Source organism: Crinia signifera, chromosome 4 (genome assembly GCF_055691185.1).
Source record: "Crinia signifera chromosome 4, ASM5569118v1, whole genome shotgun sequence".
NCBI classification, from domain to species: Eukaryota; Metazoa; Chordata; class Amphibia; order Anura; family Myobatrachidae; genus Crinia; species Crinia signifera.
In genome coordinates this window covers 285,480,238-285,498,435 of record NC_139220.1, presented here as the reverse complement: position 1 = coordinate 285,498,435, position 18,198 = coordinate 285,480,238, and the positions used below count along the sequence as shown (strand labels likewise).

Below are 18,198 nucleotides of genomic sequence, written 5' to 3'. Positions count from 1 at the left end.
TGAAAAAGAGGTGGTGTTGCCCATACCAACCATTCAGATTTTGACTCATTTTTCTACTGCATCCTAAAGAATGGTAGGCCGTGTCTGATTGGTTGTTATGGGCAACATCACTTCTTTTCATGTTTAAAAGCTTTAGTAAATTTATCCCTAAAGGGGTGTACACATGATGCAATGTTCTTTTGACTCAATCCCGATTCGATCCCGATTGGGATCCAATCGCACGCGCCGTGTACACATTCAGTGTAGACTATATACTACAGATGTGCACTATATAGTCCTGCCTGCAGTCTGTTCTTCTATTCGATTTCGATCCCGTGGGGTGGAGGTGGGGTATGGGGGTGCGCATCGGGATCAAATGTGTTCGATTTCCATTTGATTCTCGATCGAATTTGCTTTTATAAGCAAAATTTTATTAAATAATTGTTGAACTCGAACCGTGTGTACGCCATATTAGTGTGCCCTGGGGTCTGTGGGCCGAATTCGGACTGCAACTACTGTTGCTGGGCTGTGGGAGGGGGCAAATAGCTATTTTGGCACTTCAGCGTTGTACATTGTATGCTTATTATAGTTAAGTTTAGAAAACATTTTAAGAAATTTGTTTTGTTGACCATTTTGATTTCATTATGTTTTAATGCATCTAGAGATTCACTTATTAAACTACTAACTCAGAATTAGTTTTATTTTCCATGGATATTGTACTGGTACAGAATTGTTTATTATGCACCATTTATTTGTACTCCAAGAAGAATTACTTTAGTTATTACGCTATGGGAGTAGACATTTTTTAGTGTAGTTGATTTTGAATAACATTGTGTAAACATTAAGTAATTATCATGTTTCATTAGGTTTTCATTAACATATAATTAGCATTCATTTAAAACTCAAGTGCTTATAGTAATACTCTATTGTTATGCTATATACATACACAAATTTACATCTAATTGTCCTTCTCATTGTGAATAAACGTGGCAACAATTAAGCAAGTAATCCGAATACTGCTACATACCCTCCAACATCTGTAGGGCAGAAATCGGTACACATTCGGGGAAGGATGTGTGGCCACGGGTTAAAGTGGGCGTGGTCACACCCCCTTTCCGAATGTGCATTATGCTTCTTTTTTTTTTTTTTTTAAGCCAGCCAGTCCCAGCGCCATAGGCTGTGTCTTTCTTTGTAAGTCAAACAAAAGCTGCAGCCTTCATATATATCACAGCGTGTAGTTTACACAGCCTGTCTGGGAACTACTGCTGCCGCCTACCTTATCTTCCCCCAGTTAGGCACAGCATCAGTCCCTGGCGATGTGCGGTAGCGGGAGGGCTGAGTGCTCGTATCATTCTTGGCTCACAGCAAGAGGGAGCAGGGCTGGCATACCCTCACTGTTAAAGCAGCGCCTGTCATTCCCGGCACCTCTGCACATGTGTGTGGGCTCAGAACCCCCGGCAGGGGCAGGGCCACAGCCATGTTAGCAGGGGGGAGTCGGGCACGCTGAGACCCCCCGCAGGGCACCTTGGGAGACGTAGTCTCCCCCCTCACGGCTCACGCTGCCTGAACTAGAGCAGCCAGCGTTGAAGCAAGCACTTGGAACTACAACTCCCAGAGAAGGAAGAGCCGGCTTTAAAAAATCGGTACATTCGGTACAGTTCGATTTAGCCGGTACAGACCATTAAAAAACGGTACTGTACCGGCTAAATCGGTACAGTTGGAGGGTATGCTGCTATTAATATATAGTACACAATCTATGTAAGTTTTATGTGTGATTTATCTTTATTAAATCTGTCCCATTCCTTAGCTTACAGATGATATTTTAGGGGGCATGTATTTTTTATTATGTGTCATTCTAGGGACAATGCAGAATTGTAGTGCAACTGACCAATGTGCGGTCTCCTAAGTAACATCCATTGTTTGCACAGATTGGTGTCATCGTACACTAAGGGTGTTATTGTGTTCCGTACATTCGCACTGGGACCGATGTTTTGCGTATGCGCAGCCGCATTTCTGCGCATGTACATACGCCGGGTGCGTGCGACCATGGCGAACAGACTGTTCGCTGGGTGCACACACCCAAGGCTGCGGCCAGGGCGCGTGGTGCGGCGACGGATAGTCGTGTCCATGGCAACGTCCAGCATTTCATTGAAAATGCGCGGCGTTCTCATGGAAATCACCCGGTGACATGGGCGCCGGGGGCGGGCAGCATCACCTGATGTCAGCTGCCCGCCCACTTACTTCTGAATGCCCACGTACATCTAAGGTTACCTCAGAGTAACTTTAGAAGTGCGTGTGCCTTCCACATCATTTGATGGTCGACGACCATCGAATGATGTGGGTGTTCCCCCACAGCCTGTGAATGAATGCTTATATTAAACATCCATTCACAGCCTGTGCATACGAACGCGGTGTGCGGGGGGGGGGGGTGCTGCGTATCGGCATTCGCAGGCGGCATTTGGTGGACTTGCAAGGCTGCGAATTTGCCAGAACAGAATAAGGTCCTAAAGCAGGGCCAGCGATATCATGGCATGCTTAATAGACTCGCTGCTGTGCTTTATTGTTTGAGCTTTTTGCTCTACATCGCAGCCACTTTACCCACTGTCTGTCTCTATGTGTGTGGATTAATAGATAGATATTTACTAAGATGGGAGTCCTATTTCACATGGGATGTTGCTATGGGGAACCTATCAGATACTATCTATTAACTTCTAGAAGGTATTAATTAGATAAAAAGTAGATTCTGATTGGTTGCCCATAGCAACATCCCATGTGATATAAGAACTCCCATCTTCGTAAATTTCCCCCACAGTGTCTAGATAGACAGCCAATAGGTCTCCTCCAAAAGGTCAATAGGCAATAGGTCTACAGGGTGAAAAAGTCGACAGGGTCAAAATTTGACATGGTAAATGTCAACATTTTAACACTGTCGACCTATTACATGTCAACCTTTTGGCCCTGTGGACCTTTTGAATGTTGACCTTTTGGGGTAGTCTTATTGACATTGTAGATATATCCACCAGAACCAGTCCCTATGAGGTACCGCAGTGGCTTCTGCAGTTGCAACATTGGGGAAATAAATATTCAACCGCACTGTGGTGTACAATAGGCTTTGATTCATAGCAGTTATACATTACATCCGTAATTCCAGAGACACGTCCGTGTAAATATATCGGTATAAATCTAATAGTTTTTCCTCAGACAATAACCTTATAACAATGACACTGGTATTATTTCACATCATATTATCTCCCCTCTGAGTCACTGCATTCGTCTTAGAAACCTCTCCTCATACCATTACCATAACTATTAAACTTAATAGGCCACCATCATAATATTACAATGTTTCTACTAGGATAAAGCAGAGTGTGACTACCATATAAAATAAAGGCTTCCTGTTCCTTAGTCACTAACACAATCATGCATCTCATTAACATAATGCACAATACTAAAAGCTTCTTTGTGGATCATTACTGATTACACACTTGTGTCCGTGTGCTTCTATTGCATGTTTCCGTGTATGCGTGTGTGTGCGTGCGTGCGTGCTTGCCTATGTGCACGCTTTACCCATATTATTTGTATGTGTAACTGCCCCCCCCCCTGCAAAGTTATGTCAGAAGAGTTTAGTGTGTTTGTGTATCACCCACATTGGTCTGGCCGTACAGTACTGCCCTTGTGATTGGCCAGCGTCTGTATTCCACCTTTACATTTTGCTTTAGCAGAGGAGCCACCAGATTTCAGGCTTCCTCCCTCGGGGCCCAGGGAGCCAGATGACGATACGGACATGGAGTTCTTACCCAAACTGGACCATATGTAAGTAGCAATGCTTCATTTCATTGTCCAGTGCTCTTAACTGTGTTTTCTATAGTGCAGTAATGTGTTTCCCTTCTTATACAGAGTTGGATCCCCTGCCATACCCAGAATTCCCTGCGTCACCCCAGAAGCAGTCATACTTAAAAAAGAGGACGACGAACCGGTAACTACTACAACAAAATCACATCAGCAGCTTAACAACTCAGGGTTATTAACAAGCAACCAACTAGAAGTTAGCTATTATCCATCCAGTTAGCTATTATCTATTAGTCATCTGCAATAAAATATACTGGCACTATGTTAGTAATGGTTAACTCTTTGAGTACCGACATCTCCGCGAGACATACGCAAAAAAAATGAGTGTCAACATCTCACAGAGATGTGCAAAATATCTGCTAAAAATGCCAGCGTCGCTCACATTTGTTATATAAATTCAAATAAAAAATGTTGTGTAAAAGAAGATTATATTTCCTATACATAAGGTAAACATTACAGGTCATTATGATGAATAAAAATGTTTGCTTGGATATTTTCACACCTATTTTGACAAATTCTCTCGGCAACTCAAAGGGTTAAGATAAATAAAGAACGTTAGACAATTTCAATATATCTGCTAAGATCAACTAACACATGAAAATAATGAAAGAAACTATTATTCTTAAACTATATGCACTTACAAATTGAACCAGCATGTAAAATATTTTTTAGACATTTAGGGGGGTATTCAATGTTTGGGGAACGGCTGTCGAGCAAGCTCGACAGCCGTGCCCCTGTCCTATTCTCGCTTGGCTCGACTGGAGCTCGGCGGTCGGGATTCAATGTCCCGGCCGCCGAGCGGCGAGAAGGGGGCGTGGCCGTGAGTTGATGACGGAGATAGACGAGCTCCGGCCAGGAGCTTGCCTATTTCCGGCTTTTCTCGGCAGAACGAGCCCGACAGCTTATGATGTCTGGCTCGTTCTGCGGTGAAACCCTGTTCAATGCTGTCGGGGAAGACAGCATTGAATAGGGCCCTGGCCCGCAGTCATCTCCCCCGTCAGGAGATGGCTGCGGGTGCACGACAACGATTGAATACCCCCCTAAATCTTGCACATAAATAACTTATTTTCACTCTGTGAAGTTTCCCAAATGTTCCAAGCTGTATTGTAATACAGGTCGGGTCTGCCTTATCTGTGTATTCCAAAAAACGAAATATTCCAAAAACCGTGTTTTTCCAGAATATCCCCTGCCTCCCCTTTTTTTAATACTTACCAGGTCCCCCGATGTCTACGGCGGCCTTCAGGACCCTCTTCAGTGGCATCGCCGGTCCCAGGGGAGCATTGCGCGCAGGTGCGCCGGTGATGTCACTGGCCCACTCGCACAATGCACACCTGGGACCGGAGATGCCGCTGAAGAGGATCCTGAAGGCCGCCGTGGACGTCAGGGGACCATCGGGGCACCACCAGGTAAGTATGGAAAAAAAAAAATATTCCAAAATTCGGAAAAATCCCTTATCCAAAATGCTCATGGTCTTAAGCATTTCGGATAAGGGATACTCAACCTGTATTATAAAGATATGTAAACTAACCATGCAAATAATAAGATAATAGGTTAGTAAGTTCTTCTTGTAATTTTACCCTCTTTGGATTTAGTTGTCTAGAGAGTTAGATGACGAGTCCTTGATCCCTAGCAGTCCAGCAACTGAAACATCAGACAACATTAGTCCTGTGGCAAGTCCTGTCCACACAGGGTGAGTAAGCAGTACAACGCTCATTGTTTGTATTAATGCGACACAACATAGGCACAATAAAGATGATATATGCTGTACTTATAAACATGTGTTCCCTTTCAGCCTGTGGAGTCTGCTACAGTAATTAACGGGCACCTGCAACTACAGAAATGGTATAGGGCAGCAACTAAAAAGAATTTCTATAAATCCGTGGTCCCAAAACTTTTTGGAATCATGGTGCCATGGAGTATCAGAATTCTTTTAATGCCACCCTTAGGACAAAGGTCTCTTTTTGTGAAATTCAGAAAAACATATTAAACAAATTGTGTTTATATGTCATCCTGAGCATCAGTTGTGTTATAGAGCATACTTGCCAACTTCTTCAAACTCCTCTCCGGGAGAAGCCATTGGTTGTTGGCCATGGACCAACAACCAATGGCACACCAAGTTGCAATGGCATCCAGTTTGGGAACCCCTAAAGTATATGTAATAATTTCACCAGCACCAGCATTATATAGGTGACAGAATCCTTTTAATCAACTTTAAATTACAGTTATTTGTATAAATGCAACTGATGCAACTGGTATGCTGTGTACACACGGTGCAATTTACCCTTCAATTTTGACTATATAGTCAAAATCGAATCGTTATCGCACGGCCCCATGGCATTGATATCACCTGGCCAAATAGGCTATGCAGGGAAGTCAATTTTGACTAGCTGCCGCATACAGTGTATTTGGCTGTACACACGGGCTTAGCGGCGTGGGATGGCAGAACTCTGTCTCCTATAGCTTCTACACATCTTGATTTTTACTAAGCCAAATCGCTTAGTCAAAATCGTCCAGCCCGAGCCCATGTGTACACCCCTATAGAACACACAATTTGCCCAAATATACAGCAAAAACATCTCCACAGTGTTTAACATTACTGCCTCACTGCACTAAGGTCATGAGTTAAAATACAGAAAGGAGCCTTATGGGTGTGGAGTTTGTATGTCCTTCCTGTATTTGCATAGGTGTTCTAGTAAAAAAGGGGCAGACTAGATGGGCCAAGTGGTTCTTATCTGCCGTCAAATTCTATGTTTCTATGTGTACGGGGCTTCTGGAAAGTGGGTTACTCAGCCAGTAAAACAGGCTGAAAGTGAGCTACTTTCAGCTCAAAATCTCCCAGTGTGTATGGGCCTTTAGAGGCGTGGGATGGTTGTTGCAAAGACTCAGTCTTGACAAGTGTTGTATCACAGATGGTGTTTGTATATACAGAAATAAGTAGTTGTCATAAAGCTGGTTTATAAATAACTGTTGGATGACTAGAAGAACGATTATACAATGAATATTCATGAAAAAGGATGAAAAACAAAATACATATTATACATATGGCATTTGGCAACCATGGAGACAAATACACTGTCTGCTACACGCCAGGCTATATACACATACATTATGTATGACGATCTGAGCCTGTAGTTATATACTCCTAAGACAGGTTTTTGTTTCTTGCAGGTTTTTAGTCAGTTTTATGGTAGATGCCCGGGGAGGATCTATGCGTGGAAGCCGTCACAATGGTCTGCGGGTTATCATCCCACCCAGGACATGTGCTGCGCCAACTCGCATCACATGCCGCCTTGTGAAACCGCAAAAGCTCAACTGCCCACCTCCACTGGGTGAGGAAGAGGGGCTGACGAGCAGGATCATTGCCCTGGGTCCTACTGGAGCACAGTTTCTGAGGTGGGAGCTACATTCTATTACCCCTGTCACACTCGTTAAGCTTCATCGCTTGTAATATTGTCTTGTATTTTATAATATCCGGTACTTGTGAGTTATCCGGGCGTCCGATTTTTAAATCGGGTCGGATCGGGACATCGCATCGCATCGCATGCGACCATCGGATGCGATGCGATGCGATGCGATGACCCGATTTTTCCATAGGAATCAATGTTAAAATGGACTGAGTCCATTTTAACATGGAATTCAATGTGAAAAAGGGTCCTTTTCATACCCCTACTATCCAAGTGGGCATGGAGTTGGATATAAACCTGTGGCGAGCGTAGCGAGCCACCGAGCCCGAAGCGTGGCGAGCGTAGCGAGCCCCGCGAGGGGACACGGAATACCGTCCCCTCGCGGGGCTCGCTTCGCTCGCCACGCTTCGGGCTCGGTGGCTCGCTACGCTCGCCACAGGTTTATATCCAACTCCATGCCCACTTGGATAGTAGGGGTATGAAAAGGACCCCTTTTTCCATAGGAATCATTTTAACATTGATTCCTATGGAAAAATCGGGTCATCGCATCCGATGGTCGCATGCGATGCGATGCGATATCGCATCGCATCGCATCTGATTGTATGCCTTAACTTAAGGCATACAATCAAAAAATCGGACGCCCGGATAACTCACAAGTACCTAATATCCTTTACTCAGAACTGTATTTATTGTGTCATGTGTTTGTCTACATACCTGCACAAAGACAACATTATCCATGCAGCCTACATCCAATGTCCCGCACTCCCTTTCTCACAGCCCAGTGGTGGTAGAGATCCCCCACTTCTCGTCAGCTGGTCGCGGTGATCGGGAACTGGTCATTCTGCGCAGTGATAATGGGTCAGTGTGGAAGGAACACCAGAACCGGTATGGGAAGGAATACCTGGAGGAGGCCCTGAGCGGGATGGATGAAGGTATGAAATGTCTGGCAGAGGCAATTTAGTATTTTTCTAAATACTTACAGTCGATGTAAATTGGCAAAAAGGGCACAGCAATTGTGAAAACTAGAAGACAAATAGCTTTAGGCCCAGGATTTAGCCTGTGATTGGCTCAGAGTGTGGTCGTCATGATGATTCCACTTTGCAGCCCCTGGAGCACTTAACCCGTGCAGATAATTGAATCTGCCCCACAGTGTACTTGAAATAAAAATCTATTTTAATATGTTATCAAAAGAGATCCCTAAAAATAATATGTATTTGGGAAGAATAAGTTATTACATTGACAAAATAATAATCATTTCTGTTGATTGGGGGTTTATTCTCACACACAAGTAAGCTTCGCGTGCAGAAAAGAATGGAATCCAGGCTCCGTATCAGGTATCTTCACATGGACAGAGGTCATAGTGCATATGAATAGATCCATCCATCCATGACCATCTCCGAAGTTGGCATTTCTAGGCAGTAACTTGGCTGTGACCAATACTCAGTTGTATTGTGGGAATGTTATGGAAGTGTTGTGAGCATGTCATTGGGGTGCCATAGGAGTGCTGTGGACGCATCATGGGAATGTCATAGGAACAGTGGCGTCACTTGGATATCCCGTGGCATGCGGGCCGCACCCTCGTGGAGTGAAACCAAGGCACTGACCACCCTCAGTGACAGGAGCCGGGTGCTGCACTGTAACATTATGTGCAGCACCCAGCTCCTGTCATAGAATACATACAGATGGCGTTCAGAAGACCGACATCAGTATCCCAATGGTGAGAATCCTGACAGGGGTCGTGTTAGTATGCTTACCTTCCCCCAGCCCCCCTCACCCTCCATGCCAAATGCTTAACTCTCCCTGTTACTGCCTAACTCTCTCTCTCACCCCCCATAGTCTAACCTTGCCCACCTTTTTAGTGACTAACCCTCACTCTCTGCAGCACTACCTGCCCTCGCAGATCGAAAACATCTCTCTGGTGTCTTACATCTGCGATCGCCCTGTGCGGGAAGTGGGCAGCAGCTGACGTCATCTGCCCCCTCACCGCTGCCCCCTGCTCACACTGCTAGGTGCCCACTCGCACATGCCCATACATGTGTATGCGCATGCGCAGTTGCACACCATCGGTCCCCTGTGCGAATTTGCAGGGGAGCGTGGTGATCAGAATCACCCCTATATGTAACCCCACTCCTCCTCCCTCCTAGCAATCAGATTGACCATAAATATTTGGTACACATTCATACCATGTACTATAGTATCATTTCTGTCTGGTAGAAATGACCAGATTGGCAGCCTGCATAAATCTGCTGCCCTGTGCATATCTGGTGTACTTATAGGCCGTTATTGACAAATTAGCCCAATTTAAAATGTGTGGTCCCTCAAAGTACAAAACATGAACGGATCAGATCTGGTGACTCAGAAGAGAACATTTGGTTGGGACGATGGTTACAATCAGTACTGCCCACTGTAATTTGTGATGTGCCGCGGGAAACCATGTCCTGTATACAGCTGAATGCAGCCATGTTGTGCTATTGTCAGTACTCACTTTTCAAGCAATGGCCAATTTCTATTCAATGGTAGATTTCACTTGATTGCAGTTAGTTTTACATAACTGTATTAAAGTCGTCATTATGTTCCCCCTCTCAGAGCTGGAGAGTGAAGAAGAGTTACATAAGAAACGCCTTTGCCGTATTGTCACCACAGACTTCCCCCTGTACTTTGTGGTGATGTCACGGGTATGTCAGGACTGTGAACTCATTGGACCAGAAGGGGGAGTCCTGAAAAGCCGACTAGTACCCCTAGTTCAAGCCACCTTCCCCCCAACTGCTGTAACCAAGAAAGTGAAGCTGTCACTACAAGTAAGGACTCGCTATTTTACTCATATTGTCTCAGGGGTACATCTACTAAATCTTCTAAAAATTAAAAGAGTTGATGTTGCCCATAGTAACCAAATAGACTATGTGTATAATTTATCTAGGATACAATAGAGAAATCACAGCCAGAATCTGATTGGTTGTTATGGGCAACATCATCACCTTTAGTAAATTCACCCCTTAGGGGGGGATATGCAATCCCGGGTCACGACTGTTGGGCAGGCAGCCGTGACCCTGTCCCGTTCTCGGCCCATTCAACGAAGAATCGGCAGGTGGGAATCGGCAGGTGGGATTCAATGCCCCACCTGCCGAATGCTTAAAAGGGGAGTGGCCGCGAGATAAGGCCATGGATTGTCGAGCTGCGGCCGGGAGCTCAAAAATCCACGGCCGTTCTCGGCAGAAAGGGCCGACTGCTTCTAAAGTCGGCTCGTTCTGCCGAGATCCCTGTTCCATGCTGTTGGGAAAGACAACATTGATTACGGCCCCACTGCTATTTCCCCCCGTCGGGAATAGCGGCGGGGGATTAACTTCCCCCTAAGTGTCACTGGATTAAGGAAAACAGTGTGGGCAGAGTCTAAGATTGGAGTAAAGACAAAAGAAGTAGTAGTAATCTTGCACCTGGGCAAACCAAGTACCAGTGCAAGCGATGCAAGTACTGTGCACCTATTATTATTGCATGCAGAGCAAATACTGGTTGAATTTGCATGCAGGATACAGCTTAATTTCTATACTGCAATTTACAGTTGAGCTTGTACAGACCCCCCAATCCTGCCCCAAACATAAATCTCTCTGTACATTGTAAATCTGCCCTCCCTGAAGTACAACATGGTTTTGCCAAGGTGTAAAGTTACTCTCTTTGTTGCAGACCTGTATAAGGCCCTGTACGTTTTCCCCTGCCTGTATCACGGTTTTACCTACATTGAAAGGCTAGAAACATTTCATTCACCGGTTGCGTTTCCCTAAGGAATATAATTGTAACATGTGAACACTTATGTCCTCTCAGGCTCAGCCGGTGCCAGATGAACTGGTTTCTCGGTTGCTCGGTAACCAAGCAACATTTGGACCCATTGTCACTGTGGAGCCACGGCGTAGGAAATTTCATCGGCCAATAGGGCTACGCATACCCCTCCCGCCATCGTGGAAAGATAACCCTCGAGACAGTGGTGAGGGAGATACCACCAGCTTGAGGCTCCTCTGCAGTGTAACAGGTAACGTCCACTTGTGCCAACAAGACTCCTTTTCTTTATCTACTGTAGATGTTGATTTCACATCTTCATCTGCTTTTTGCCAGGGGGAACAGCTCCTGCTCAGTGGGAAGACATTACTGGGACTACGAAACTAGTGTATGCCAATGAATGTGCCAACTTTACAACCAATGTCTCTGCCAGGTAAGATCTGAAGTTTACGTCTCTCTGAGATAAACCGTCTACCAGTAACATCTCACCACAATGGACTTTCTCTGATCCCTCCAGGTTTTGGCTGTCAGACTGCCCCCGCACCGCTGAAGCAGTATCCTTTTCCTCCCAGCTTTACCGGGAGCTTAGCGCCGTTCCATACACCGCTCGCTTTGTGGTGTTTGCAAAGATGTCCGATGGGCGGGAAGGACGTTTGCGCTGCTACTGTATGACTGGGGACAAACTGGAGAAGACGCTAGAACAACACGAGAACTTTACTGAGGTGGCTCGTAGCCGCGACATTGAGGTATGCAACCTTCCTGTTCTTTCCAGCCATGCCTTCATATCAACAGTTACATTTATTATTTACCTTGCCCTATCTTATGACACAAAGCTTCTATCTGGATAGCCAGTAAATCTGTCTTATCATGGGGCAATGGAAATAAACATCTCCTGCTGATGACCGCAGAAGGAGGCCTGACATTAGAAGCATTTAGTGAGAGCTGCAAGAGAGCCGCTGCAATCTACCAGGCAATATGTTAGAGTGCTGACAAGTACAGTATGGTGTTCTGTATCAGTTATATCTCTGTCTTAATATATGTTGGACTTGCTGCAAGGATGTAGTGTCAATGTTATTGTGACTTCTTAATGGCATGGCGACATTTGTCAGTGGCCCAGTGACACTCAGTCAGCGTTTGCTGGCGGCATACGGACAAGACTTTATTTACATTGTGACATTCTGTCTATAGGTGCTGGATGGGACTCAACTCTTTGTGGAGCTGTCAGGCAATCTGATTCCTCAGAGGAAAGCAACGCAGCAGAGAAGTTTTACCTTCCAAGCATTCAAAGAGAACCGGCTGGCACTACCCATTAAGGTGACACTGTCTGACTTGTTTACAGAGACTCATTGGGCCTTATTCTGATCGGTGCGGCCCGATCAGAAATATGCGGTCATGTCAGTGCAGGCGAATCCCCGCCTTCCATACGGATCGCCACCTCCGTCCGTATGCGGATATGTGGCGGTCCGCATGAAAGTGGACGGGGATACGCCTCCTCCATGTTGGGAGCAGCCCCTGCATTCGATGGTCGCCGAATGCAGGGCCGCACGCTCCACCAGGTCCCGCCACCCAAGACCACACGGACACTTGTCCGTGTGAAATCATGTATGGGGGCGGGCAGCTGACATCCGGCGATGTCAGATGCCCGCCCCCTACACACGCGCCACGGCCTCATTACCATGCATACGCCCCGCGTTTGCATGGGAACGCCCATGAAACGCGGGGCGTATGCATAGGGTAATGAGGCTAAGTAGCCCCTCACGCCCCTCTACGCCCCCTGTGTGGCGTATAAAGAATACGTGCGGCGAAATTGCCTGCACATGCGCAGAGTGACCTCTGCACATGCGCAGACGATCAACATCGGCGGGACGTCCGCAAGCGGTAAAATCCGCACCGATCAGAATAAGGCCCCTTGTTAGGAGACTTCACCATGTTGGTGAATTTCACTGGGTTTATAAAAAGGCAAATAATTATTTATGGATTTGAACAATGTGGAAGCACAATCCCCCCTCCACGCCCTGTTAAATTCCATTATTATCACATGGAATAACAGTGGCATTGTTCAAATATATTCTGGCTTGACAAGATGCCCACTGATCAAATGATGGTCTAAAAATATAAAATGGAAAAATATGTGTCACAAATAGGCGTCACCTCGGGAAACACATTGTGGATTGTTAGGTTAACATCCAATAGGTCGACAAGCAATAGGTTGACCACTATTAGTGGACAGGCAATCATTTACACTGCAAAACCAGTCTGATTTTGCAGTGTAAATGATTGCTGCTTTAAAAAAACTGGAGATTTCTTCCCAAATCTCTCACTTTCTGAATCTCTCATCCTATTAAATCACACCCTATGGCTCTGTTGTACAGATACCATGAACACGCTGTAATATCACGCTCCAGAGACTGCTCTCTGCCTTACGCTCAGTTGCCACCCAGTTTATACATAGAAACTCCTGTATCACAGAAATGGCCGAGAACCAGCTGACTCAGGAATACGTAAAGAAGAGTATGCTCACTAAAAAGCATGTGCAGTTCGCTACATTCAGACCTGCGTGCGACTCAGAATGTGGCCCACAATGTGGATCTGTAGTAGCGTTCTTATACTTAAGTTATGTTTTAAATTTAAATAAATGATCAATTCCTTAAAAACAGAAACCAGCAACTGATACTAAACCAAACAAATCGCACCATTCACAGACACATTACCGTGCAATTCACCTTATACAGATGCTATTTACAGATGGATACAGTAGTACACATTTGTGAACTGTTCCCATGTATAGCAGCTTGGAAAATGCAGGAGTGAAGGTCACTAATGACAATTGGGCTTTTTCTGGCCCCTCTAGCTGCCTGGAGAACCAATAATATGAATTACTTTATAGATGGTACCCTGGCAGTTTGCATGGCATGGTTATGCTCTTCACATGCTCAGGACACAGAATTGGGGAGGGAAGGGACGATCTTACATAGTGCGGTTCCTGCAGATCAGCAATTACACACATAGGCCCTGATTATGGTCAGCGAGCTCACCCATACGTTCGCATGGTGAAGCTCTGCACATGTGCATATTCGCTTATGCGCATGTGCAGGGCTTCTATGCGGGCGCCTTTGGAGACTTACATAGTCTCTGAGGAGCTCGCAGGGGGGGGGGGGGGGTGTTTTTGAGGCAAGCAGAGGGCTTTTACACATTTCCTGGCTGTACCCAGGAAACCGCTGGGTGTGCCCAGGAAAACATTGGGCATACCCATGCGAACGGGGGATGTAACCGGAAGTCAGTTTCCCGCCCTGTTCTCAAAACAGGACGCCGCAGATCTAAGTCAGCAGTGACTGACTTAGATTTGTGAGAACTTTAGAAATCATTGATTTCGGTCGGCGGTCATCGAATGATTTCGGGCCCGCACCCAAGCCTGAGAATGGATGTTTATGCAAGACATCCATTAGTGCGTCATTCGGCGTGTAGTGGGGGACAGGAATACTGCTGCTCTGCAAGCCAACCTGAATCAGAGCCATACATACCTGGTTGGGAGATGTATCTTTTACAGCTGCTATAGGGCATGTGCAAGTACACTCTGATAATGATGATGGCTTTTTGTACATTATATGCAATGCATCGGAGCAGGGCATCTAGACCTGCGCTGCTCTGTACGTGTATAGGAATACACTGTTTCTGCAGGCACTTTCCTCTGGAGCAATTTATGCAAATGTAGCTATCAAATCTGCAGAGGACCCAAATGTTTCATGTTCTTCTCATCTCCCTCCCCCCCTCCTTTTCCTCTCCTGCGCCCTCACGCCTGCTAACATTTCAGAATGAACAAAGTCAATTAACATATAAATAATTTAGGCTTTAACAAGCTGTGCTTTAGAAGCAAAAGAAACTAATTTATTGCAGGAAGGATTTTTAAAGTGACAGCTCTATGTTTGGTGACTTCCAGCCCCTGCAGGGGCATTACTACTCTTACTGTGAAGAACCCTTTATTTTCTATAAGGTGATTGTTTTCTTATTAGTTTCTATGGATCTCTATACATATAGCATAATAGAAACATCACTTAAGCCCCATACACTCTGAGTGATATAACGAGCGATATCACTCATTTTAGCCGTTCTGAGATATATCACTCATTATAATCGCCCAGTGTGTATGCCCTGCCCGATGCACGCTCTTGCGGATCGTTAACAACCCCCTCTGTTGTCTGTGCATGTACAGATGAGGGAGCGGATCGTTAATGAGGGTCATGCAGAATTAAGCATGCCCCCCTCTTTGTGCGCTGCCATCGCTCGCTGGCATTGGCAATGTTGGGGATCGTACTGTGTGTTCATTCTTTGACCTTTCATTGACCTTTAGATTAATTCTAACTCAGTAAAACCTTACTTGGGCATTAAAGATATTTTTGAACCATAAAACACGCTGGGGCCTAATACTATTTTGTGCAGATAAAGAGCACACCCACATTCGGGTTTTTAAACATTATATGATCACCCGCAACCTTGGGCCTGATTCAGAGTAATATAGAAACCCAGGATCTGTACTGAGTATGTGCCAGTCATCTACTGCAAGATCTCTGGCAGTTCAGCATTCCCAAAAATGGGGTGTTTTGCCTCCATTTTCTGGGAGTACTGAGGTCAGGAAAGCAGATTTCCGGTCCTCAGGCTCACTCAATTGAGCAATGGTTTCACAGAGTGATCCAAGGCTTTATCTTAGGACAGGATGTAGTTCATAGGTGCTGATTTATGTTTTTGCTGGTGGGTGCTCAAGCTAAAAATATAGAGGAGTGGCTGGGGAAGGGTGTGGCCACAAAATAATACCAATTTATATTACGGAGCATAAATGCCCCCACAGTGCAGGTACTCCGCGGACAGAATACACTGTTCTCGGCATACTGTTTCCCAGGTGGCGGGTCTAGCAATGTGGGTGCCGCAGCCGCAAATTAGCAAAAGTGGGACTAAGGCCCGTGGGTGCTCATCAATTTCCGTAGGTGCTCGGGCCCTTGAGCACCCACAGAATCGGCACCTGTGATGTAGTTAATATCCAGGCACTCAGGATACAGAACATTAGAATCCAGACAGTGTGTACTGGGGTTAGGCAAGGGGTTCTCAAACTTTTTTGAGCCACAGCACCCTATAGAATCAGATTTTTTTTTCACGGCACCCCTAGGCCAAAAGTATCTTAGCAAGAAATTCAGAAAAAAATATTAAATTAAGTCATGGTATTCAGTTATGTGGTGAGGTACAGGATTCGCATCTGGTTGTCCACATATTTTATGGTTGGAAGCTATAGGCACTGGCTTTACCTATTACATTGACCATAAAAAATTTCAGTTCGTCTTCGAACTTCAAACCGAGGCACCCCTGCAGCTGTCCCAAGGCACCACTGGGTGCTGAGGTGCAAATTTTGTGAACCACTGGGTTAGGTAGTAAGGGAATGGTATGCTGCAGGGGTGAGTTATGGTTAGTTACTAGAGGGTTGGTTAGGCAACAGCTGGAGGGGCGGTTATATTTATGAACTCGTGGGGTGGTTAAGCTACATTGGGGGGGGGGGGGGTGTTATGGTTAGGCACTAGTGGAATGGTTAGGTAGCAGCTAGGAGGGTAATTATAGTTAGGTACTAGGGGGATGTTTAGGCTGCAGTGGGGGGGGGCAGTTATTGCTAGGCACTAGGGGTATGGTTATGCTGCAGCTGGGGGTAGGGCAGTTATAGTTAGGTACATGCAAGAGGCTATGTTTTACAATGTCATTTCAAAATAAAATGTATAGGTAAATGGCGTGGGTTTACCCCGGGTACTCCGGTCTCCTCCCACATTCCAAAAATATACAGGTACTGTAGGTTAATTGGCTTCCAACAAAAATTAACCCTAGAATGTCTGTGTGCGTGTACATGTGGGGCAGGGACTGATGTGAATGTTCAAATATTCTCTGTAAAGCGCTGCTGAATATGTGTGCGCTCTTTAATAAACTGTTAATAAATAAATAAAATAAATAAATTAATGAACAGTTTATGATTTTATTACTTTAAAGAAAAATATATAAACTGCAGGTTCACATTGTACACAATGAGAACAAGAACAGTTATAGTGAACGCTGCAATTTGACATGGAGTAAAATTGAGGTTCTCAGCATAATCTTTGCCCCAATATAATGGGCCCAGCTGCCATGGCCAGGTGACCATCTTACGGTGGGTCCCTAAAATTCTTAATGTTCTAGTTCTACTTTAACAATTATTTGATGTATAGTGTTAAATGGTCCACACTAGATATTACACCCATATATCAGCTGATGACTCAATGCATATGGGTATATTTACTACAGTGTGGGTGTTATACAAGTGGAGATGTTGCCCATAGCAACTGAACAGATTCTATTATTGCCTAAATGCTAGACAAATAAAAATATAAAATATGATTAGTTGCTATAGGCAACATCTCCACTTCTATGAAACTCAGCTTTAGTAAATATACCCTATAGTATGTTTTTCAGTTGTGGTCTCAGATGCATCATGGCACAATGCGCCCTGTGTATAATACCCTGTAACATGGGCTGCTGTCACTATCTATAGACTGCCTCAATAAAATGTCATATCTTTGTTTTCTAAGGTGCGGGACAGCAGCCGGGAACCATGTGGGTCTATGTCCTTCTTCCGTAAATCTATGAAGTATGAGCCATCCCAGCAAGTCCTTTGCCATTTGAATGTGACAATGCCGCAATACACCCAGGTGAGACAGTATGTATGATGTATGGCAGGATCCTGTGTGTCTCAGCCAGAGCTGGGATGATTGTTATACCTGTACTGTGCTCAGAATTGTTGTCAATCCCCAGTTTGGAAGCTCCCTTTTATGTAACCCAGATGTAAATAGGAATAGGAACCTACCTGTACCCCTCAGGAGGTACTAGGCACATGAACCACCATGCTATTAGTGGATGGCGCAGGACCTGTCTGCCCAATTAAATGTACCTTTTGTTATAGCAAAACTTATATGTCTTTTTTTAATATTTTAAACACTGGAGCATATCTCTAATTTTAAAATGTGTAACTGTTTCCCCCCATTAATAGGTCTCCTTCCTGTTAGGGAGAGATATGGTCAGTAAAAAGGTCGACATAGACAAAAGGTTGACATGAAAAAAGTTGACATGGAGAGTGAATATAATATTGTGGAGGGCGCAGTGTGGCACCGTGCCCGAAGCATGGCGAGCAAAGTGG

The 18,198-nt window shown here is 45.1% G+C and overlaps 1 protein-coding gene across 9 annotated transcripts in view; it reads left to right on the top strand.

Annotated features, from left to right (window-relative positions):
* ANK1 (ankyrin 1) overlaps positions 1–18,198 on the top strand; it is a 273,955-nt gene that overhangs the window by 207,217 nt on the left and 48,540 nt on the right. For 7 of the 9 annotated variants that reach the window (XM_083184877.1, XM_083184870.1, XM_083184876.1 and 4 more), the window contains 11 exons: positions 3,699–3,792; positions 3,877–3,955; positions 5,421–5,518; positions 6,997–7,221; positions 8,010–8,164; positions 9,819–10,030; positions 11,049–11,253; positions 11,337–11,433; positions 11,518–11,746; positions 12,189–12,314; positions 17,594–17,713. In XM_083184877.1, coding sequence (XP_083041003.1) covers positions 3,699–3,792; positions 3,877–3,955; positions 5,421–5,518; positions 6,997–7,221; positions 8,010–8,164; positions 9,819–10,030; positions 11,049–11,253; positions 11,337–11,433; positions 11,518–11,746; positions 12,189–12,314; positions 17,594–17,713 — 1,640 coding nt within the window. The remainder of the gene's footprint in view (positions 1–3,698; positions 3,793–3,876; positions 3,956–5,420; positions 5,519–6,996; positions 7,222–8,009; positions 8,165–9,818; positions 10,031–11,048; positions 11,254–11,336; positions 11,434–11,517; positions 11,747–12,188; positions 12,315–17,593; positions 17,714–18,198) is intronic. The other 2 variants (XM_083184873.1, XM_083184871.1) reach the window with 1 other exon arrangement.